General features: G+C 36.8%; 1 protein-coding gene across 6 annotated transcripts in view; it reads left to right on the top strand.

Annotated features, from left to right (window-relative positions):
• MALRD1 (MAM and LDL receptor class A domain containing 1) overlaps positions 1 to 23,983 on the top strand; it is an 846,741-nt gene that overhangs the window by 239,004 nt on the left and 583,754 nt on the right. For all 6 annotated transcript variants that reach the window (XM_087420773.1, XM_087420775.1, XM_087420776.1 and 3 more), the window contains 2 exons: positions 3,712 to 3,858; positions 12,071 to 12,168. In XM_087420773.1, coding sequence (XP_087276899.1) covers positions 3,712 to 3,858; positions 12,071 to 12,168 — 245 coding nt within the window. The remainder of the gene's footprint in view (positions 1 to 3,711; positions 3,859 to 12,070; positions 12,169 to 23,983) is intronic.

The following is a 23,983-nucleotide window of genomic DNA, read 5'->3' as shown; positions in this document are numbered from 1 at the left end:
CTCCCAAATTTTATGCTTTTGATATCATATCTAACATCTTTTTTTTTTGCATTTGTATCCATTACCCTCTTATCATGGAAATAGATAATTTTTCCTATTTGTGGTCTTCTACATAAATCCCTTTAGCATTTCTTGCAGTACTGGTTTCTTGGTGACAAACTCCTTTAATTTTTGCTTGTCCATGAAACTTTTTATCTCTTCTTCCATTTTGAATGATAACCTTGCTGGGTAGAGTATTCCTGGCTGTAGTTTTTTTCATTTTAGCACTTTAAATATATCATGCCACTCTCTTCTAGCCTGTAAGGTTTCTGCTGAGAAGTCAGCTGATAGCCTTATGGGGTTTCCTTTGTATGTAACTTGCCTTTCTCTTGTGGCTTTTAGGATTCTCTCTTTATCTTTAATTCTGGACGTTTTAATTATGATGTGTCTTGGTGTAGGCCTCTTTGGGTTTATCTTGTTCGGCGTTCTCTGTGCTTCCCGTACCTGGATGTCTGTTTCCTTCCTTAGATCAGGGAAGCTTTCAGCTATTATTTATTCAAATAGATTCTCTGCCCCTTTGTCTCACTCTTCCCCTTCTGGAACACTTATAACACGGATGTTAGTGCACTTGATGTTGTCCCAGAGGTCCCTTAGACTGTCCTCACTCTTTTTAATCTTTTTTCTTTTATGTGTTCAGTTTGGGTGATTTCTTCTAGTCTTTCGTCCACCTCGCAGATGTGCTCTTCTGTATCCTCTACTCTGCTTTTTAGTCCCTGTAGTGAATTTTTCATTTCCAGTATTGTATTCTTCATTTCTGATTAGTTCTTTTTTATATCTTCCATTTCTTTGACATTCTCACTGACTTCGTCCATTCTTCTCCCAAGATCAGTGAGCATCCTTAACACTCTTTGAACTCTCTGTCGGGTAGGTTGCTCATCTCTGTTTCACTTAGTTCCTTTTCTGGGGTTTTGTCCTGTTCTCTTATTTGGAATGTATTCCTTCACCTCCTCATTTTGCCTCTTTTCCTGTGCTTGTGTCTGTGTATTAGGTAGGTAAGCTACGTCCCCTGCTGTTGGAGAAGTGACCTTATATAAGTGATGCCTTATGAGGCCCGGCAGTGTACTTCTCTCAGTTCTGAATGTTCCAGGAGTGACCCTATGTGGGCTACATATGTCCTTCTGTTGTGGCATGTTTGCTCTTTCTGTAGGTGCCCAGGGAGGCCGAGTTATGCTCCTGGTCAGCTGTTGTAATGTTCAGCTTCTTGTAGTTGTTGTGGGCCTTTCAGTCTCTTTATCAGGTGTGGGGAGCCCCAGCACAGTTCACTGCAAGTTCTAATAGCACATTTCTGTTGCCCTATTTCTATTAAGTGAGTAGGCCCCCAGTGTGGCAGGTTGTGAGACTCAGAGGCTTACAATTGCTATAAGCCTCCAGCCTTTAGGTCTCTCGTTAGCTCTCTGAGGATTGCAGCTGGGTGGGGCTGGCCCCAGGCACAGAAGCACCCAATTGTTTCAGGCTTTGGAAGGTGGGGTGGATCCCCTATGTGGCTGTTTGAGAAGCACAAGTCTTTTGCAGCTGACAAGCCCCTCCGCCCACAGGTCCACACACACAGTCAACACAGTCCTGCCCCGTGCACACGCCAAGACCTGAAGTGGACCTGGTCTCTCCAAGGCAGGAGCCCCACACACTCAAACATTGCCCCACACTCTCCACCCACTCCTTGTGCATGCCCTGCCCCCAGTCACTGGGCTGCAGAGAATTCAGCCACCAATCTATGCAGGCCCACAAGTTACCTGAAGTTTTGTTGTTGGGTGGGGCCTTTCCCTAGGGTGGGCTGCCCACCCTGGATGAGCTGGATTAAATGAGTGCTCTACTGGGTGGGGCAGACCCTGGACTAGCAGGCCCCAGGGAGAATTCCAGTGGCGTCTGCCAGTGTCTGTGTCAACACGCCCACACCAAGGCACAACAATGGCCGCTGCCAATGTCCCAGTCCCTGGAGAGGTCTCACCTGTCACTGAGATGCACTCAGAGCCTATCAGGTGAGTCTCTTTTCACCGAAGGACTACGCACATTTCTTTCTTGTGATTTTAGGTTGCTTTCTGAAATGGGTGAGTTTGTATGTGGGCCCTTTAAGAGCTGGCTTCTATTTCTATGTGAACCAGGTTTTCTAGGGGTACTCCCCAATGTTTTAGTAGCAAACAAAGTCAGATATTATGCCACTCATCTCGATTGTGCTGGGTCCACAAAATGCCTACAGCAGGCATGCTTCCCAGCTCAGGGCCCTGCTTCTCCAGGGAGGGTTGCCTAGCTTTGGGCTGCTCCTGGGTGGCTGTGAAGCTGGCGGCTTGCGAAGGTGAAATTTTTTCGTCTCCAGAAAGGAGTTGCTGCCTCTTCCACCTCAATTAGGATTGTCATTTGTTGCAAGAGTTCCTCTTATCCAGTTTTCAGTTCTGTCTCAGGGGTAATTTTTCCAAGAATAGTTGTAAATTGGCTGTGTCCGCGGGAGGAGGTGAGTTCAGAGTCTGCCTACGCCGCCATCTTGACTTCTCCAGGTACTTTCCTTCTATACCCATTTTATTCAGAGTTTTTATCATAAATGAAAAGACATCCTAACAATTGGGAGAAGATGTTTGCAAACCATGTATCTGATAAGGGGTTAATCTCCAAAATATATAAAGAACTCATATATCTCAACAACAAGAAAACTAACAACCCGGTTAAAAATTGGGCAAAGGCCTGAACAGACATTTCTCCAAAGAAGATATACAGATGGCCAGCAGGCACATGAAAAGATGTTCAGCCTCATTAACTATCAGGGAAATGCAAATCAAAACTACAATGAGATATCACCTCACGCCCGTCAGAATGGTTATAAATAACAACACAGGAAAAAACAAGTGTTGGAGAGGATATGAATAGAAGGGAACTCTCATACACTGCAGGTGGGAGAGTGCAAACTGGTGCAGCCACTATGGAAAACAGTATGGAGATTCCTCAAAATATTAAGGATAGGATTACCATAGAATCCAGCTATTCCACAGCTGGGGATTTATCCAAAGAACATGAAAACACCAATGCATAAAGATACATGCACCCCTTTGTTCATTGCAGCATTATTCACAATTCACAATAGCCAAGACTTGGAAGCAACCTAAGTGCCCATCAAGGGATGAATGGATAAAGAAGATGTAGTATATATACACAATGGAATACTACTCAGCCATGAGAAACGATGAAATCTAGCCATTTGTGACAACATGGGTTGACGTTGAGGGTATTATGCTAAGTGAAATAAGTCAGAGGAAGAAGGTCAAATACTGTATGATCTCACTCATAAGTAGAAGATAAAAACAACAACAAACAAACACATAGAGACAGAGATTGGATTGGTGGTTACCAGAGGTGAAGGGGGGAGGGAGGATGGCAAAAGGGTGATAGGTACATGTGTTTGGTAATGGATTATAATTAGTCTTTGGGTGGTGAACATGATGTAATCCATGCAGAAATAGATTATGATGATGTACACCTGAAATTTATACAATGTTATAAACCAACGTTACTGCAATAAAATAAAAAAAAATAATTAAATGAAAAATTAAAAAAAAAGAAAATATTCTTTACAAAGTGGAATGATCATTCTGACCTCCTACATTGATGGGCTAATAGAGAGTCAGTGTTTCCCTGCATGGGCCTCCTTCAGTTCTCCTCACCTGTTTTCTTTTCCATGTATTACAGCAAATCATCTCCTGTGTGACTTTGAGTCTGGTTTCTGCGGCTGGGAGCCATTTCTTATGGAAGATTCACACTGGGAATTCATGAAAGGATTGACCAGTGAGGAGAACCATCTTCCTGATGCTGATCACACAGCAAACACAAGTCATGGTAGGACATTTTCCTTCTTAAAATAAAAAGCCAAAATTAGTTGTCTTTCTTATATTGTATTTCTATCTATAGACTATACACTTGGAACTCTGGTTTGTCTTGGCTCAAACTCTCATGATCAGCTTAATAATTTGTAGTTAATTGAGTTTCTTGAAAGGAGCATTGTTTTAGTAACCAACATTTTGTTGTCACATTTTTTTTAAAGTCTTCTGATAATTTTCTCTGGTTGCCAGGAATCATGTACACTAGGCTCACCTTTTTAGAGCAATCCAGTTTTTGCAAAACAGAAAGAAAAATAGTTTAATCTTCTCTCTGCGAACAGAGAACAGAGATTTAGCACTATCTATAAAATAAATCTACAAATACTTGAACGCAATTTAATCACTCTTATGGCTTCTTTGTAACAAACAATCTTACCCTTTCCTCATATATATTTTAACCACCATTACAATTTTTACATATCCTCTTAAAATAGAGGAACCGTAACTACACATAGCATTCCAATAAGGGTTTGTGAAACTCCAAGGAAAACAGAAAGGTTCTGTTCTATTTTTCTCTTTTGTTTTGTTTAGGTGCTGTTGCCCAGGTACATTAGTATCATAAAACTTTATAGTAACACAGCTGTACTGTAGATCCTCTTTAAGCTCACATAACTCCATTGGACATTATTCTATTTGTTTCACTTTTGAGATTTCCAAAGGAGTATGCCAAAGCTAATAGCATTGACTGTATTTTTAGTTATAGCCATTGGAAATTGGGGTTGGTGGGAGAGGATGTTAGGGGCTAGGGAGGGAGACTTTGGTCACCTATCTGTTGTTTAAAACTATAAACTCAACTCGTTATTTGACAGTGGAGTAAGGTCTTAATTTTTGCTTTTGTGCTCAATGAGTCTTATTTTTTCTCTAAGATTTTGTGGCAGAGTGGATTAAATTTAAAGTTTAAAAGAGAAAGGAGACTACTAATTATTGGAACTATATATTAAGAATACATTTTCTCCAAGCTTCTAGATGTTTTGTTTCTTCTTTTCTCAAACCATTATTGAGTACATACCATAAACTAGACCTGGGTGTGCACAGATGGAAGCCATGGTCCCTGCCTTTGAGGTGGTCCAAGTCTAGTAACTGAAACAGATAAGGGAAGATTTTCAGTAAGATATGATAAATGCTTTATAGGGGGTGGAGGGTGATTCAGATGGATTTGAGATGCCTTAGTGAAGGAGATGACTCCTGAACCGAGCACTGAGGAGAAAGGAAAAGTACCCAGGAAGGCAGAAGTAAGGAGAGATAGCAGAACCAGGGTGACATCCTGGGAATGTATTTTAATCAGAGGAAATATCCTGAAAGGGGGTAGAAGAGATGTAGGTATAGTAGTTCTGGTTGAGAGATGTGCATGTTTGGACAGGGAGAATAGGAAAGATGAAACAAGAAAGGAAGGAATGCAACTACAGAGAGTGCCTATGAATTTGAATTTTATCTGGAGGATAATGGTGACCCAATTAGTCATATGAAAGCATGTGACCAATCAGATTTTTTCTAAAAGGGAAAAGACTTTGGAGAGGTTGAAAGACTGGAGTAGAAAAAGCATGAATGGGTTGAATATCAATGAGAGGAGATGAAGGTCTAAGACAAGGCATTGGTTCCTAAAAGGAAGCTATTCACACAATGTGTGTGGTGGCCTTATGTGACATCTAGCATTGCAGGGTAGTGAAGAGCATTGGCTGCCCAGGTTTGTCAGGGTGTCGATGCCGCCCAAATTTGCTAAATACCTCTGTGCTTTAGTTATTTTAGCTAGAAAATAGGGAAAATAAAAGTACCTTCCATGTAAAATTATTATGAGGATTAAATGAAATAATACCTGTTAAGATTTTTCATATAGTAAGAGCTCAATAAACATTAATAGATATTTGTTGTCCATTCTAGTAGGAATACCACCAGGGCTATGACAGTAAGAAAACACGTTTATAATTCACCTCAGACTCTTGCCATCTTATAATTACCACTAAATTATGATTTATGATAAAAAAGAAGGGATTCCAAAAGGGCCTTTTGTTAAATAGTGAAAGACCCATTTTTATTTTCCTGTGATGTAAACAATGTTAAAAGATAAGAATAAACTGATAAAACTGCAGGCAACTGCTATAATTCAAAATGTTAGGGACAAAGAACTTGTAGTCTTTCTCTTTTTAGAAAGGACAAATCAAAGAAATATCTCAGTCTTTGAGTCAACACTTCTTTACCTGTGATTGTTATTATCAAACCTTAAGATAATCACTAGTGGTCTTAAATCACAAATGAGGAGGAGAAAAAAACCAGTACTAGGAAGAGAAAGGAGTGAGTGAAATGGAAGTGTCTGGGGGAATGCAGCAGATTCAATCTTATAGTTTCCATATCTAATACAAAAGACTCCAGCCCATTATGTTCTTAGAGCTTTGTGTTTATAAATTACAACTTTTTAAAAAACTGTTTAATCTCCAGTATTTTTCTCATACATACAGACTCCCATATGTAATTTTACAAAAAAGATGAATGGGTTGACATTATGTAGCTTTTCTTTGTTGAGTAAATCCTTGATATTCCTACCCTCCTTTTTTGGTTGGTTTCTACTTTCAATTCCTAACTACCTTGTTAAACATCCAGACAGGCAACTCGTGTTAATTATCTCATGCTTTTATCTGTGCTCATGTCATCATGCACACATCTATACATAGTAGATATGTACACATGTGAAATTATAAGTATTTTTATGATTGTTTATTTTACCAAAAAATGAGATCCTATTATAACTACTGTCCCTACCTTGTTTTCTTCACTAAAGATAGATCATGGCAATTCCTCCAAGTCATCAAGTATAGTCTCTTTTTTTCATTTGATGTTAAATTATAATGTAGAGGCAGTAAACTTCAACCTTGTTAGTATATAGTTCACTGAATTTAAACAATCATGTACAATTGTGTAACCATCACAAAAATCAAGATATAAAACAGTTCTATTTGCCCTTGAAATTCTGTGCCACTTTGTAGTCAACACCTCTCCCACCTCCAGCCACTGGCACCCACCGATCTGATTTCTATCCTTATGGTTTTGCCTTTTCCAGAATGTCATGTAAATAGAATCTTACAGTCTATAGCCTTTTGAGTCTGCCTTCTTTCAGTTAGCTTAAAGGATTTGAGATTCATCTATGTTGTTGATTGCAGTGGTAGTCCCTTCCCTTTTCAGTGCTGAGTAGTATTCCAGTGTATGGATCAACCACAGTTTGTTTATCCATTGACCCGTTGAAGGATATTTGAGTTGTTTCTAAATGTTGGTGATTATTAATATTCTACAAAATTTGCATACAGGTTTTTGTCCCGACATGAGTTTTCGTTTGACTTGAGTACTCTATCCAATCCCTAATACATTAATTTTTTCACTCTGGTGGTGAGAAAGCCCTATTATTTCTGGCCCTTAGTGACCTTTGGGAAATATTCTAGCTGCCCTTTTCAGAAGTCTTTCCTCCATCCTCATGTAGTGTCCTCACATCCATGCACTGGTCAGTACTCAGATGGAGACTCTGGGGGTACTCTCTGCAGATCTCTGGGACTCTCTCTCTTTGCAGCCCTCTCCTCTTGGTACTCTGCCTTATGAACTCTAGCCACTTGGGTATCCCCAGAGTACTAGCTCCATCTTTCAGCTTGATGAGAGCACCACAGTCTTTCTGGCTTCCCCCTTCCTACATGGCATCTGGAAACTCCATTTAGGCAGTGAGCTGGGATAGTTGTATGGCTTAGCTCATTTGTTTCCTCTCTCTTAGAGATCATTATCCTGTGATCCTACATTCCCATTGTCCTACATTTGAAGACCATTATTTCATACATATTGTTCTGATTTTTTTGCTAATTAAGATAGAAGACCAAATCTGGTCCCTGATACTCATGCTTACCTGGCAGTGGAAGAAACCTAATTCTTTTTGTTTGTTTGTTTGCTTAATTGCTTTGGTCTGGATATGCCATAATGTATCTAGCCATCCTCCTAATGAGTGACAATACCATAACAATGATGCAAAGTCCATCCTTATACATACTTTCTTATATAGGGTGCTTTTAATTCTATGCAATAAATAACTGGGAGTGAGGTTCCTATATTTTTACAGAAAGATATGTACTTCCCCCAGATTTTAATACTTAAAATTCCAGTAGCAAAATAGGAGTGCTTTTTTCCATTTGCCTACCAGAAATAGGCATTATATTTTTTTCCCTTAAAATTTTTTCCAATTTTTGGATATAAAATGATTTCTCATATGTACCCTTTATTTGTATTTCACTAAAAAATGATTTTTTCAAATGTTTCTCATTCTCAATTTATTTAAATCTTTTGTAATTTTTCTAAATAGTATTTTAAATCTTTTAGTGTATACAATTTAAAAATCTTTTGCTAATGTTTTCCTAGGCTTTTGTTATTTTTGCAGCTATTATAAATGTTACTTTCAAAAAACTTTTTATTTTTTTGGTTGTTGGTATATAGAAATGCAATTATATTTTAAAATATTGATCTTATATTCAATAACCTTGCTAACTTTATTATAGCTAGGAGTTTATATATATATATATTTTTTTGGTTTTTTAGGTTCACATTTTGTCTGAAATAATGACAATTTTATTTTCTTCTTTCTCAATCTTAAGCTTTCTATATATATATATTTTTTGTCTCAATGCACTAGCTAGGACCTCTGGCAAATGTTAACTAGAACTGGTGATAGCTGCTATACTTGTCTTGTTCCTTCCTCAGGGGGAAGGCTGTAATAATTCAACCTTAAGTGCTATATTTGCTGAAAGGTTGTTTTTTTTAATCAGGTAAAGATGTTCCCTTCTATTCATAGCATGTTAAGTTTATATTTATAAATATATATATATATATATACAGATATATATATGTATAATGAATGCATGTTAAAATTTGTCAAATGCTTTTTTCACTGTTTATTGTGATAATCATATGGTTGTTGTACTATCTTTTTTGTTTTTAAGGTGAATAGTTTTTCAAATATTAGACCACCGTTGCGTTCCTGAACCAAATCTCATTGGATTATATTTATTTTATTTATGATTTATTTCTTTATTCTATATTGTAATATTTGTTTATGATATTTGTATCTATATTTATTATAAAGTCTGGTCTCTAATGTTCTAACAGCATGTAAGGAGTCCCTCCTGGGCTGTTGCATTAAAAGGGGGTGTATACTTTGCAAAAGATGAGGTTGAGGCTGGCATGAACAGTTTAACTCAGGGAGGCTGACCCATCCATTCCTTAATTTTTGTACTGTGTTAGTTGTGTAACCCCTCTGGGATATGTGGGTGTATTTGAGTTTTACAATGAATGATTCAGATCATCAGGAACAATCTCCTTGGTATATTATAATTCTGTGGTTCTCTTAACTCAGTACATTCTGCAGAGCAGGCTTGTAAGAAGATAAATCCAGAGCCATGTTCCTAAAAGTCCCTGGGTCTGGGCTCAGAGTTCAGATTCTCTTTACCCCTTACTCGCATACATACATTTTAAGACAATATTATTCGTTTTCCAAATATTTGGTTAAAATACTTTTAGGATTGCATTTAGCTTCCAAATCAATTTTCACTAACTTAATATTTTTATATTATCATCTTTTCATCTCAAAATATGTTATCTCTTTCTATTTAATGAGAAGGTCTCTAGCCTTCCGCAAGGTTTTATAATATTCTTCCTATAAGTTCTGTCTCTGTCTAAATTTATCCCTACATATTTTTATGTTAATGTTATCATGAAGAGAATATTTCCCACCGTTTTTATGTCTAGGGTCTTATTGCTTAAGTTAATAAAAATAACTTAAAAATGTTTCTCTGTTTCCATTTACCTTACCAAATTCTCTTATTAATACTTGTCATTATTTAAAATAATAGATTCCCTGAGGGTTTCTATTTTTACAATTATATTCTTAACAAAACATGAGAACTCTATCTCTACTTTTCTGTTACGTTTATTAGATATATTATTTTTTTGACTTCTACATTCACTAGACATCTAAGATAATATTAGTCTAAGGTAATTAATATTATCTAATTTTATCTCTAATAATAATGACAGAAATTTCTAGTTAGTTTCTCATCTTAATTAAAATAGTTTTGTTGTTTGCCACTTAGGATGTTATTTATTTTGCAGTTGATCATTAGTCTTTAATGGTTTTCTTTTAATATTTTATTAAGGTTTGTTATTTGGAATGGCTGGTTTTTCATTGCCTTTTCAATATTTGTTGATATGAGTCTATGATTTTACTCTTTAATTTGTGGATCTAATTGACTATGTTGATAGAGCTGCTAAATTAAACCAAACCTCCACTCTTGGAAAGCTCTGATTGGTCAGGACATATTTTTTCTTTTTGATAAGGATTTTAAATGTAATTGATAACATTTTAATTAGAATTCTGTATCTAGGATCCTGAGTGATATTGCTCTGTAGTTTATTTTTTTATTCTCCTATTTTCATTATTTTTAAGTTAGAGATATCTGGCATCATATGAATCAGAGAGCTGTCCATATTTTTCTAAGACCTGAGATTCCCTTGAATAATGTTGCAAATATTTGTTCTTTAAAAATTAAATAAAATTCAGCTGTGAGGCTATACATTTTTGGAAGATTTTTTTTCAGAACTTTTCCAGTTATTTTTGTGGTATAGCTAATTGATTCAAACCTTTTACTTCTTTTAGATTTTAGAGTTTTAGTGTTTATATGTTTCATCCTTCATTAACTGCTTGTTTGAAATTGTATATATTGTTTTTAAATGATTGGGGGAGTAAGATCTTTGAATATTTGTTAATTTTTTGAAGTTTGATTAGTCTTTTAAAAGTCTTCAGTTGAGTTGTATTTGAACCTGAGGATTTTTAAGCTGGAATAGTTTTTCAAAGTCATCTTTTCCTACTCTCTTCCTTTATAGGTGAAACATAGAGAATTTAATGAGCTTATATACACTGGTTCCATCACTCTTAGTTTGGAATTAGGGAATGGTATAGTCTTTATCCTTCCCTGTTGGTTTTGAGATTTAAAGCTCGTATAAACTGGATTCTGTTTTTCCCAATCAGAGATGACTCTGCTGACTGGCCGCCTTGGTGGTTTGGTTAAACATGTAGTGGTATCTATAAAATCACGCATTTCAATTCTGAAATCCTCTCCTTTCTGTGCAGTCAGCATTGACCTGTATCTAGGAAAATCACCTTCTGAAGGTGGTCTTTTTCAGTCAAAATAGTTGGCTTTCCAAGTTGCCCATCACTTTGTGATTATCAAAGGGCAAGATCAGACCTTGATATTGTTCAGCATAGCCTTCCTTGTAAGTTTTCAGTATTCAGTGAAGCTACCCTGACAGCAGTTCAGAATGTGTGATCCTTTGAGCTGCTAAGAGATGTTATCCCCTTGTACATTTGCCGTGAGCACGTCCACTGTAGTTAAAATCTAAAAGCAGTTATTTTGTTAACGTTCAGATTAGATCTTTAATTAAGCTTTCATTCCCCCTAGCACAGACAACAATGTCAAACATGTAAGCCCCAGGAGAAACCAAACTCATTCCATAGGCTTGTATCCTTCAGCATGTTGTAAGGAAACTTAAGAATAAAGCTCTCCTGGGAATTTCATAAGAGTGTGTTGAATATCTAATTGTTAGCTTAGAAGCTTCATTTAATTTGATTCCAAACTCTATTTATGACATGAGTTAAGCCAATAAAAATATTTGTTTAGAGGATTTAGATCAAGAGCTTGTTTTTATTTTTTTATTTATTTTTTAATTTTTTAAAGCTTTTATTTATTTATTTTTTTCCCCAAATCTCCAGTAGATTGTTGTATGTCATAGCTGCACATCCTTCTAGTTGCTGTATGTGGGACGCTGCCTCAGCATGGCCGGAGAAGCGGTGTGTCGGTGCACGCCCGGGTTTCGAACCTGGGCCGCCAGCAGCGGAGCGCGCGCACTTAACCGCTAAGCCACTGGGCCGGCCCAAGAGCTTGTTTTTAATCAATTGGATTTTATTTTAGATATTTACTGTTATCCATATGAGAGTGCTTTTGGTTATCTACAGAGCTTAATGGTAAATAAGTAAAAATGTAATTTTCTTTATCTGATTTATATTTGAATGTGTGCAAGGATAAGATCCTAGAGCAAAGAACTACTAAATGTACAATAGAACATGTGTCCACATCACTTTACATTTGTTTTTGCAGGATCGTTTATTTATTTTGGGGCACATCAGTCACCTGCCGTGGCCAAGCTTGGAAGTCCTGTTCTCACAAAATCACTTACTGCCTCTACCCCATGTCAGGTAACCAATTTGTGGAATTTCCATTGGCCGATCTGTGGTGGTAGATTGTAAGTCTTGGGTTACTCATGCTAGTAAATGCCTGCTACATTTTATTACTATTTTCACGATGAATTGAGAGATTTGTATGAGCTATTTCAATGTGAAATATCATGTGCTTCCAAAAGACTATTTGCAACATATAACTTACACCATTCTTCTTGGGGGCTATTAAAGAATATCATATAACTTACACCATTCTTCTTGGGGGCTATTAAAGAATATTTCTGTCGTTTTGTATTCTTTCCACGTAGTTCTTTCCATGATTTAAAGCTGTGGATACACGTTGCCAAAACTATGTGCCGTTTTGGCCAACAATGTTAAGTGAGTAAAATAAAATCAGGTAAATCAGTGCTTGTTGAACGAAAGATGAAAGGATGAATAAAGACAGATAAATATGTGCAGAAAAAATAATTTTATTTTCTGAAATTTTTTCAATTAGTCCTCCTGGTGCCAGGTAGACACGGACCAAGGGATAAAATACACAGTCCATTTCAACAGCACAGTAGAGAAGAAAGCCAGAACACTTCAGAGTAAGACAGATCTGGTTCAAACCTCAGTCCTGCCACTTTCTGAATCTCAGTTCTGCCACAAATTATATGCTCTCTTTGAGATTCAGTGTCTAAACTGGACACTTAAGTATTAGCATACCTTCTTCACATGGTTAAGAGGATTAAAATGTGATTAAATACGGCACCTAGCAAAGTATCTGGCACATAGTAGGAATTCACTAAGCATAATTCCTTTATTTTCTGTAAAACTAACCCCTAAATTAGATGCTTCTGTTCAGCATGCCTTATTTTCAGTCCTTTAGAGCATTCTAACGTGTCTCTAAGCCCTTAGGATTTCAGATCATTTTTTTTTTCCCTTTGGTTATCAGAAAATAATGATGAAATCAATACTGCCTCACACTAAATTCATTGCCTGTAAATGGAGGGTACAGCAGTTTACTCAGGCATTCCTGGTGATAAATTACACATCATTCAGAGGTATAAATCTAATTATACGTTCCACTTGATATAAGTCTGAATGGGAGTGCCCAGAACTCTTAATAGATTTTCCTCTCTCCCTTTTTTTTTTCTTGGGTTTTCTTGCCCATTTTTCTGTGGGAATTAGAATTAAAACAGCTCTCTGGACTCCACTTCCATTTCAGCCAAATGCACTCCCACCTTCGGTTCATTTTAATTAAATCCTATGTGATAGATATATATATATTTTTTGAGAGCCGCTGAAGCATTTCCACGCTCTTTAAAAGTACTTTACAAGCTTCCTTAGCTTTAATTCAAGGTCACATACTGAAGTAATGCTATCACTATTGTTACATACATAAAAGACATTGAATACAAACGGATAGAAAGTGTTAATTCTGTTTCTTTTACAGAAATTTGAAAACAAATGTTATGAGCTTATTAGAAATTTCTAAGATTCGCTGAGAATTCATATATTTTTTTTCTTTTTAAAGATTTCTTTTTCTCGTTGTAGTATGCTGGTAGCCATTAATTTGTGGTCATCAAGATCGCGTTTTAATTTATGATCGTTTCCATTTGAGGACTTTTTTCTCTATTGTTGCTTAAATTTGGAGCTTAGCTGTGGGAAGTTGCTTAGGTGGGGCCTCAGTGACAGCAAAGAACATTTGATGGTTTATCTCTCAGAACCAAATCCTCCACCTCCCAAGGCCTCAGAGACGTTGATTTAGTGGTTTGCCTTGGTTGTTGGCAAGACTGCCAGAAGTATTTGTTTTTTCCCTTTTGTCTACATCTGCTTGGATGTTAGTAATCTTTGAGTTAGAGGGAGGGATATTTGGATTACTTTATAATACTTTCCAGCGTAGGAAGTAGTATTAGACTGTTAGAGAAGGTTATTTATAGTCTGAGATACACATAGCTAATGTTCTCTTCCAAAGGAGAGTTCTAAGAATATAATATTATTTTTTATGTCTGTGGTAATGTGTGATACTTTCTTTCATAAAAGTTACAGAATAAGGGAACAAATCAAATTCTTATCTTCTTGAGTAATCAGAAAATCCAGCCAGTCTTCCTAAATGGAACATATTGATAATAGCTGTATTCACAGAATAGGGAATGTTCTTCATTATAAAATGGTAAAGTGAGGCAGTGAGATAACCTAAGTTGAGCACTTTCATGTGATTAAAGCCTTCATTTTATGAAATTCTATGATTTTTTTCCCCCTACACAATCATATCAGGCTAATACAGTTAAGAATATTCTTTTGAAAGGACTTTAAAGGAACATGAAGCTTTCTTTTGAGGGTCCTTTTCTAACAGCATACTTTTAGGGTTGTTTTTCATGAACTACCTTGTACTTTATGTATAGCCAACACATGGTATCAACGTGCACAATTGTTCCTGCAACTAATCATTGTTCAAGATGTGGATTTTAATTTAAAACCTTCAAAAGTCCCTTCAGTCACTGGTGGAAACTTGGCATTTTTCCTTGGAATAATCAGGATACAGAACAAACAGAACATGTGGGATCCAGAAGCTATCATTTCTTATTGGTGTTGAAATGCTGTTACTGTCTTCAGTTAACTAGGAGATATGAAATATGAAGGGGATTTATGTGGATTAATATTTTATGAGTTCTCATGTTTGAGTTACTGTACAACAGACATACTATCTCCATTTTACGACTTCACAATTAAATACAGGACAATTGATAATATGAAGTTTCTGCTTTCAATGCTGTGTTCACCTATTTTTTTTAAATTTCCCAACTGTTTTGTACTTATTTTAATATTTTTTATTAAAAAAATTCATAAAATAAGAAAAAGGTGAATGAAGATATCAGGGCAGAGATGGATGAAGTGAGATGGTTGGTTCCAAAAATAAAGCTTATCAGGCCTGGGCTACACATTTGAATCTAAGTTTTCCAGCAACCAAGGCAAAGAGACATATGAGTCATGATTTGGTTCTGATTCAAAGAAGTAAAAAGAAAAAAACAAAACAAAAATGGTTCTTCTGAGTCTTCTCTCCTGAGTGCTCACGAAGATACCAATGTAAACGTTCTTTCTCTGATTCGGGACACACCTATTGTTTACCTACACCTGCTGCTCACAGCCCTTAATGCTGGAAATTCAATAGGGACAACTTAAATACGTGCTTGCCCTAACACAATGTAGAGTTTAATGAGGGACAATTAAACTGATAGCAATTCAGCGTTAAGTGCTACAAGAGGATGAGTACATTATAATGATAGTAACCTACTTACAACAACTCTCTCAACAATTTTTGAAAGGCCATGTCTTATAACTTTGCCCAAGTAGAATGATGAAAGTATATATTGATGTCAAGTTATGGTGTTGTACACTTGAAACCTATACTGTGTTATAAACCAATGTTGCCTGAATAAAAAGAAAAAAGAATAAAAAAGAGAAATTTAGAAAAAAAGGAATTATGGAGTGGGACTTGGAATGGTGCAGTCACGCTTTGTTCCCTGATGGTTTTGTTTAATCCAGGGATAGATGTTAGAGTATGTGATGGATTCTAGAGGAAGCAACAGTTCATGGGGGAAAGGTTGATCAGGTACTCTCTCCAACTATGTGTGATCAGAACACATGGAGATGCATCATTTGAATGAGGAAAACATTATATTTTCTTGAAGATTCCAAACTTCTACTTAAGCTTGTTCAGATAAAGAATACTCAGGCAAAAACATAATTACGACTAGGAGTCATAAAATCGCTGTGGTAATGATGAGGGGGTGTGTGTGTGTGTGTGTGTGTGGTGTGTGTGTGCGCGATGAATGATCCCTCTCCGCAACACGGACTTATTCCCAGCTGAATTTTGAGAAGCTATAGATATCTTGTTTCCTTTTCTCTCTTTCTTTCTTTTTTTATTTCTTTTTTCTATTTTTATTATTCCAGATCTTCTTATTCTTATTCTAAACTGTGAAGATATAACAGGTGTAGCAAATACCAGATAGGGTCCAACATGAAGCAGAGAAGGCAGAGGTACCTGAGGTTTTGGATTACAACTGAGAAAGGACATGAAGATCTGACCAAGGTGCTCTGGGAAAGGGAAGCAATCAAAACGAAGACCACAGGAAAGTTGAGGAAAGAAGCAGAAAATTTGAAGAGTAGAGTTTTAGTTGGAGGCAGATCAAACTCAAATGAAAAAGAAAACAGAGAAATAAGGAAGAAATCGTTTTAAACTTCTGGGTAATATCCTGTTATGTCTATCACAGAATTAAGTATCAAAGAGCCTAATTACTCCTCTGTAGACTGACCAGTCCTCCAGGGGTCATCAAAGGGCCCTGGAGACCCCAAAACCAAGTAGTGGGGCTGAGGTCCCCATGCTCTCCCGCTTGGTCATTCACCTATACTCAGTGACTCGTAGTCTAAATCAACCTGATAAGATGTCCTTTCCTTTTATAGTAAAATGAATGATTTAATATTTTAAAAATATATGAATAATATAAAATCAGAGAATATAAATTAAAAAAATAAAATAATTTGAGCTTTATGTTTTTTCTCTAATTTGTAGTTAAAGGAACTGCTTTGTTGGCAACTTCTTTAACCACATGAAATTCTCTTGAATTCAGGGTCTTGCATAGTCACACTATATATAAAACATGCCTTAGTGAAAACCCAAGAGAAATAAAACCGAGCGTTTAATATTAACATTTTATAGTTAAATAAAAAACAGTTAAGTTTTTTAAAGAATAAAGAAAATTATTTCCTTTAAAATAATAAGTAGTAAATAAATTTTAACTGATTGTATAATCTCAACACATATGCTTTACAGTTCTGTTTAATAGAATTTTCTGTGATGATGGAGATTTTTTCCTCTCCTGTGTCCATTGTGGTAGCCACTAGTTATATATAGCTTTTTAAAAAAAATTTTTGTTGAAGTAGCATTTGTTTATAACATTGTATAAATTTCAGATGTACATCATTGTATTTCAACGTCTGTATAGACTACATCGTGTTCACCACCAAAAGTCTAGTTGCCATCCGTCACCATACACAGATGTTCCTTTGTCCTTTTTGCCCTCCTCCCACCCTCTTCTCCTCTAGTAACCAGCATTTTTTCTCTATATCCATGTTTGTTTGTTTATCTTCCACATATGAGTAAAATCATGTGGTAATTGTCTTTCTCTGTCTGACTTATTTCGCTTAACATAATACCCTCAAGATCCATCCATGCTGTCTCAAACGGCAAGATTTCATCTTTTTTATGCCTGACTAGTATTCCATTGTGTATATATACCACATCTTCTTTAACCATTCATCTGTCAATGGGCACTTAGGTTGCTTCCAAGTCTTGGCTATTGTGAATAATGCTACAATGAACATAGGGGTGCATATATCTTTTCACATTAGTGTTTTCATGTCCTTTGGATAAATACTCAGAAGTGGAATAGCTGGATCATATGGTAGTTCTATCTTTAATTTTTTGAGGAATCACCATACTGACTGTTTTTCATAGTGGCTGCACTACTTTACATTCCCACCGGCAGTGTACGAGGGTGTCCTTTTCTCCACATCCTCTCCAACGCTTGGTATTTCTTGTCTTTTTAATAATAGCCATTCTGACAGGCATGGGGTGATATCTCATTGTAGTTTTGATTTGCATTTCCTTAATAATTAGTGATGTTGAACATCTTTTCATTTGCCTGTTGGCCGTCTGTTTATCTTCTTTAGAAAAATATCTGTTCAGAACTTCTGCCCATTTTTTAATTGGGTTATTAGTTTTTTGTTGTTGAGTTATATGAGTTCTTTGTATATTTTGGATATGAATCCCTTATCAGATATATGATTTGCAAATATCTTCTCCCAATTGGTAGGTTGTTGTTTTCCTTTTGCTCGTGGTTTCCTTTGCCATGCAGAAGCTGGTTAGTTTGGTATAGTGTGTTTATTCTTTCTTTTGTTTCCCTTGCCTGGGGAGACATATTAAAAAAAAAGTACTACTAATACAGATGTCAAAGAGTGTACTGCATATGTTTTCTTCTAGGAGTTTTATGGTTTCAGGTCTTACATTGAAGTCTTTAATTAATTTTGAGTTAATTTTTGTGTGTAGTGTAACATAATGGTCTACTTTTATTCTTCTGGATGTGGCTGACCAGTTTTCCTAGCATCATTTATTGAAGAGACTTTCCTTTCTCCATTGTATGTTCTTGGCTGCCTTGTCGAAAATTAGCTATCCATTGATCTGTGGGCTCTTGATTCTGTTCCATTGATCTGTGTGTCTATTTTTCTGCCAGTACCATGCTGTTTTGATTACTATAGCTTTGTAGTATATTTTGAAATAAGGGAGTGTGATACCTCCAGCTTTATTCTGTTTGCTCAGGATTGCTTGGCTATTTGGAGTTTTACCTTGTTTCATAATAATATTAAGATTTTTTGTTCTGTTTTGGTGAAAAACGTCTTTTGGATTCTGACTAGGATTGCATTGAATCGGTAGATTGCTTTACGTAATATGGACATTTTAACTATGTCAATTCTTACAATCCATGAGCACAGAATATCTTTCCATATCTTTATGTCTTCTTTGATTTCTTTCAACAGTGTCTTATAGTTTTCAGTGTACAGGTCTTTCACCTGCTTGGTTAAATTTATTCCTAGGTATTTTATTCTTTTTGTTGCAATTGTAAATGGGATTGAATTCCCAATTTCTCTTTCTGCTAGCACCTGTTTAGTGTAGAGAAACACAACTGATTTTTGTATGTTGATTTTTGTACCTTGCAACTTTACTGTATTCGTTCATTATTTACAATAGTTTTTTGGTGGATTCTTTACGGTTTTATATATATAAAATTGTGTAATCTGCAAATAGTGACAGTTTTACTTCCTTCCAATTTGGTTGCCTTATTTCTTTTTCTTGCATTATTGCTTTGCTAGGACTTCCAATACTATTTTGAATAAGAGTGGCAAGAGTGGGCATTCTTGTCTTGTTCCTATTCTTAGAGGAATAGCTTTAATTTTTTCACCATTGAGTATGATGTTAGCTGTGGGTTTGTCACATGTGGCCTTTATTATGTTGAGGTTCTTTCCTTCTATACTCATTTTATTGAGAGGTTTTATCGTAAATGGATGTTGAATCTTATCAAATGCCTTATCTGCATCTATTGAGATGATCATGTGCTTTTTATTCTTAATTTTGTTTCTGTTTTTGTTTTTTTTTGGTGAGGAAGATTCACCCTAAGCTAACATCTGTTGCCAATCTTCCTCTTTTTCCTTGAATAAGATTAACCCTGAGCTAACATCTGTGCCAATCTTCCTCTATTTTGTATGTGGATTGCTGCCTCAGCATGGCTGATGAGTGGTGTAGGTTTATGCCCAGGATCTGAACCCACGAACCTGGGCCGTTTAAGCGGAGTGTGCTGAACTTAACTACTATGCTGTGGGATTGACCCCTATTCTTCATTTTGTTAATTTGGTATATCACATGATGGATTTGCAGATATTGAACCATTCCTTTCTGTCTGGAATAAATCCCATTTGATCATGGTGTATTATCCTTTCAACATATTATTGTATTCGATTTGCTAGTATTTTTTTGAGGATTTTTTTGCATCTATGTTCATCAGTGATATTGGCCTGTAATTTTCTTTTTTTGTGTTGTCTTGTCTGGTTTTGGTATCAAGGTAATGTTGGTCTCATAAAATGACTTAAGAAGTGTCCCATCTTCTTCAATTTTTCGGAAGAGTTTGAGAAGGATAAGTATTACATCTTTGAATGTTTTGCAGAAGCCATCTGGTCCAACCCCCCCCAAAAAACTTTTGTTTTTTGGGAGGTTTTGGATTACTGTTTCCATCTCTTTACTAGTGACTATTCAGATTTTCTATTTCTTCTTGACTCAGTTTTGGGAGGCTGTATGATTCTAAAAATTTATTCATTTCTTTTGGGTTATCCAGTTTGTTGGAGTATAGCTTTTCATAGAGTTCTCTTATAAACCTTTGTATTTCTGTGGTATCCATAATTTCTCCTCTTTCATTTCTGATTTTATTTATTTGAGCCTTATCTCCTTTTTTCTTAGTCTAGCTAAGGTTTGTCAATTTTGTTTATCATTTCAAAGAACCAGCTCTTAGTTTTGTTGATCTTTTCTACTATCTTTTTAGTCTCTATTTCATTTCTTTCTGCTCTGATTTTTATTATTTCCTTCCTTCTACTGACTTTGGGCTTCATTGTTCTTCTTTTTCTAGTTCTTTTAGGTGTAGTGTTATATTGTTTATTTGATATTTTTCTTGTTACTTAAGATAGTCTGTTATTGCTGTAAACTTCACTCTTAGTACTGCTTTTGCTACATCCCATAGATTTTGGTATGTGTGTTTTCATTTTCATTTGTCTTCAGATATTTTTTTACTTCTCTTTTGATTTCCTCATTGATCCGATATTTGTTCAGTGGCATGTTGTTTAGCCTCCATGTATTTGTGACTTTTCCAGCTTTCTTCTTGTGTTGATTTCTAGTTTCATACCATTGTGGTTGGAAAAGATGCTTAATATGATTTCATTCTTCTTAAATTTATTGAGGCTTATTTTGTGTCCCAAAATATAGTCTATCTTTGCTTATATTCCATGTGTACTTGAGAAGAATGTATATTCTACTCTTTTTGGATGGAATGTTCTATATACACCTATTAAGTCCTTCTGATCTAGTGTTTCATTTAAGACCAAGGTTTTCTTGTTGGCTTTCTGTCTGGATGATGTATCCATTGATGTAAGTAGGGTATTAAATTCCTGTACTATTATTGTGTTGCTGTCAGTTTCTCCCTTTAGGTCTGTTAATAGTTTCTTTATATACTTTGGTGCTCCTATATTAGGTACATATATATTAATAAATGTTATGCCTTCTTGGTGGATTTTCCCTTTTATCATTATATAATGTCCATTTTTGTCTCTTGTTTCTTTTTTGGCTTGAAGTCTGTTATGTCTGATGTAAGTATGGCTATGCCCGCTTTCTTTTAGTTGGCATTTGATTGGAGTATCATCTTTCATCCCTTCACTTTGGACCTATGTTTGTCTTTAGAGATGAGATGGATCTTCTGGAGGCAGCATATTCTTGGGTTTTGTTTTTTAATCCATCCAGCCACTCTGTATCTTTTGATTGGTGAATTCAATCCATTTACATTTAGGGTGATTATTGATATATGAGGGCTTAATACTGCTTTTTTGTCTTGTGTTTTCTGGTTGCTCTGTATTGCCATTGTTTCTTTTCCGTGTGTTTCTGTCTGCTATTTCAATTTGGTGGTTTTCTGTGATGTCTGTCTCAGTTTCCACTTTTTCATGTTTTGCGTCTCTGCTCTGAATTTTTGTTTTGTAGTTACCATGAAGTCTATATAAAAGATCTCATAGATGAGGTAGTCGTTTTTCTGCTGATAGCATCTTATCTCCATAAGCCTGTGCAGGTTCCCCACTTTTCCTCTTCCCCTTCTATGTTTTTGTTGTTACAAATTTCCCCTTTTTGTATTGTGAGTTTGTTACCAAATTGAAGTGGTTGTAGTTATTTTTAATGCTTTCTTTCTCTTTAGCTTTTGTGTTATAAAGCTATTCTATTCTGATGTAAAGTTGCAATATTCTCATTATATTTTTGTATTTATCACCTTGTTAAAAGCTTTGTATATCTTTCATTTTTTTTGTTTCAGGTAGGAGAACTATTTTCAATGTTTTCTGTAAAGCAGGGCTAGTTGAGATGAACTCCCTCAGCTTTTGTTTGTCTGGGAAAGCCTTTATTTCTCTTTATTTGAAAGATAAATTTGCTGGATAGAGTATTCTTGGCTGACAGTTTTTATCTTAATATTTTGAGTATATCATTCTACTCTCTCCTGGCCTGTAGAGTTTCTGATGAGAAATTCACTGATAGCCTAATGGGGGTTCCTTTGTAGGTAATTGTTTTTTTCTCCCTGGCCACCCTTAATATTCTTACTTTGTCATCAACTTTTTGCAGTTTGAATATAGTATGTCTTGGAGAAGGCCTTTTTGCGTTGAGATAATTAGGAGTTCTATTAGCTTCACGTACTTGTATATCCAGTTCCTTCCCCAGGTTTGGGAAGTTCTCAGCTATTATTTCTTTAAATAAACTCTCTGCTCCCTTCTCCCTCTCTTCTCCTTCTCAAATACCCGTTATCCTTATGTTGCTTTTCCTAATTGAGTTGGATATTTCTCATAGAATTAATGCATTTTTTAAAAATTTTAGTTCTCTCTTCTCTTCCACCTGAATCTGTTCTAGATTTGTATGTTTGTGCTAGCTAATTCTCTCTTCCATATGTCTGCTCTATTTGCAATGTTTTCTACTTTATTCTTCATCTCATTTATTGAGTTATTCAGCTCCAGAATTTCTGTTTTGTTTTGTTTTTTGGAGTTTCAGTATCTTTGGTGAAGTACTCCTTCTGTTCATTACTTTTATTCCTGAGCTCACTGACCTGTCTTTCTGAGTTTTCTTGTAACTCATTGAGTTTCTTCATGGCAGCTATTTTGAATTCTCTCTAAGTTAGAGTGCAATATTTCGTGACTTCAAGTTTGGTTTCTGGAGAATTGTCATTTTGTTTTTGTGATACCTGTTACTATAGTTTTTTGTGGTGCTTGATGAGTTGTTCCTCTGCTGCTGCATTTGTGGTAGCAAACACCTTTCCTATTTGGGCAAGGCTTTATTTACTTTGATTCTGAGCTGCTTCTGGTTGTATTTGAGAGTCTACGCTTTTCACCCTCCACTGCTTCTGCCAGAGATGTCATCAGTGCCCTCATTATGCTGCTTGTGCCTCCAAGGTTGCTGGTGCCTTGCTGCTTGTGGTGTCACTGCAGTCATGGGCATTTCTAGCAGGGTCACCAAGCTGGCAAGCACCTCTGCTGCTTCTGGGGTTGCCTTGGTTGAGGATTCCCTCACTGCAGTAGGGGGAGGGGGAGAGTGGGTCAGGAGCTGGGGTCATGGGCACATCTGCCATGGCCAGGTTCTTTGGGTCTATAGGTGCTGCTGCCACAGGTGCTGGAGGCAAAGTTATGGGTGCTGCTGCAGCTGGGAGGGATTGGGGTTGTGGGCTCTGCTGTGACTGTTAGCGGGTTCTCCATATCCTTGGCTCTGCTGCTGTATGTGCCACCTGTGCTGCTACTCCTGGGTTTTCTGGGAGTGCTGGCACCACTGCTGCTGGGGGTCTGGGTTTGCAAGTGTCGCTGCTGCTGCTGGGTGGGCAGGGGTTGTGGGCAACACTGCCACCACCACAGGGGGAGGGGTACCTATGTTGCAGGTGCCATTGGGGTTCCTGGAGCCTCTGGTCTCTGGTGCTGGCATGGTTCCTGGAACCTCGGGTCATGGGCACTGCCACTGCTGCCAGGGTTACCAGGGTCTTGGATGCAGCCCCCACTGCTGGGAAGGAAGAGGTCAAAGGCACTGCCACTCAGGGAGGGAGGGTGCTGGGTCGTAGGTACCATCACGGTTCCTGGAGCATCCCTTAACAGGTGCCACAGCAGTTCCTGGTGCCTCTTGAAGCATGGGCTGCCTGGGTTCATAGGGCCTCCATTCATGAGTGTTACGGCAGTTCCTGGGGCCTCTAGTTGCAGGTGTGGCCACAGTTCCTGGAGCCTCTGGTATCAGAGCTGCCACCACTGCTCCCCTACTGCTCCCCTGGTTCCACTGCCTACATGAGGTCTAGTCCACTCACCTTCAGATGTATAGATGTATAGCTCTTTCAGGCATTCTAGTGTGTTGTGCAGAGAATTCTTTCTTGGTCTATGGATGTCCTACTCGTTGCAGAGGGGAGAGACAAAAGGAACAACTCACTCCACAATGGTGCTGCCATCACCTCCATGTATAACTAATGAGCACTTA

Source organism: Ceratotherium simum, chromosome 32 (genome assembly GCF_057802395.1).
Source record: "Ceratotherium simum simum isolate JZ-2026a chromosome 32, ASM5780239v1, whole genome shotgun sequence".
Taxonomy (NCBI): domain Eukaryota; kingdom Metazoa; phylum Chordata; class Mammalia; order Perissodactyla; family Rhinocerotidae; genus Ceratotherium; species Ceratotherium simum.
The sequence above is the reverse complement of the archived record's forward strand: the minus strand, read 5'-3'. Positions and strand labels throughout refer to the sequence as shown.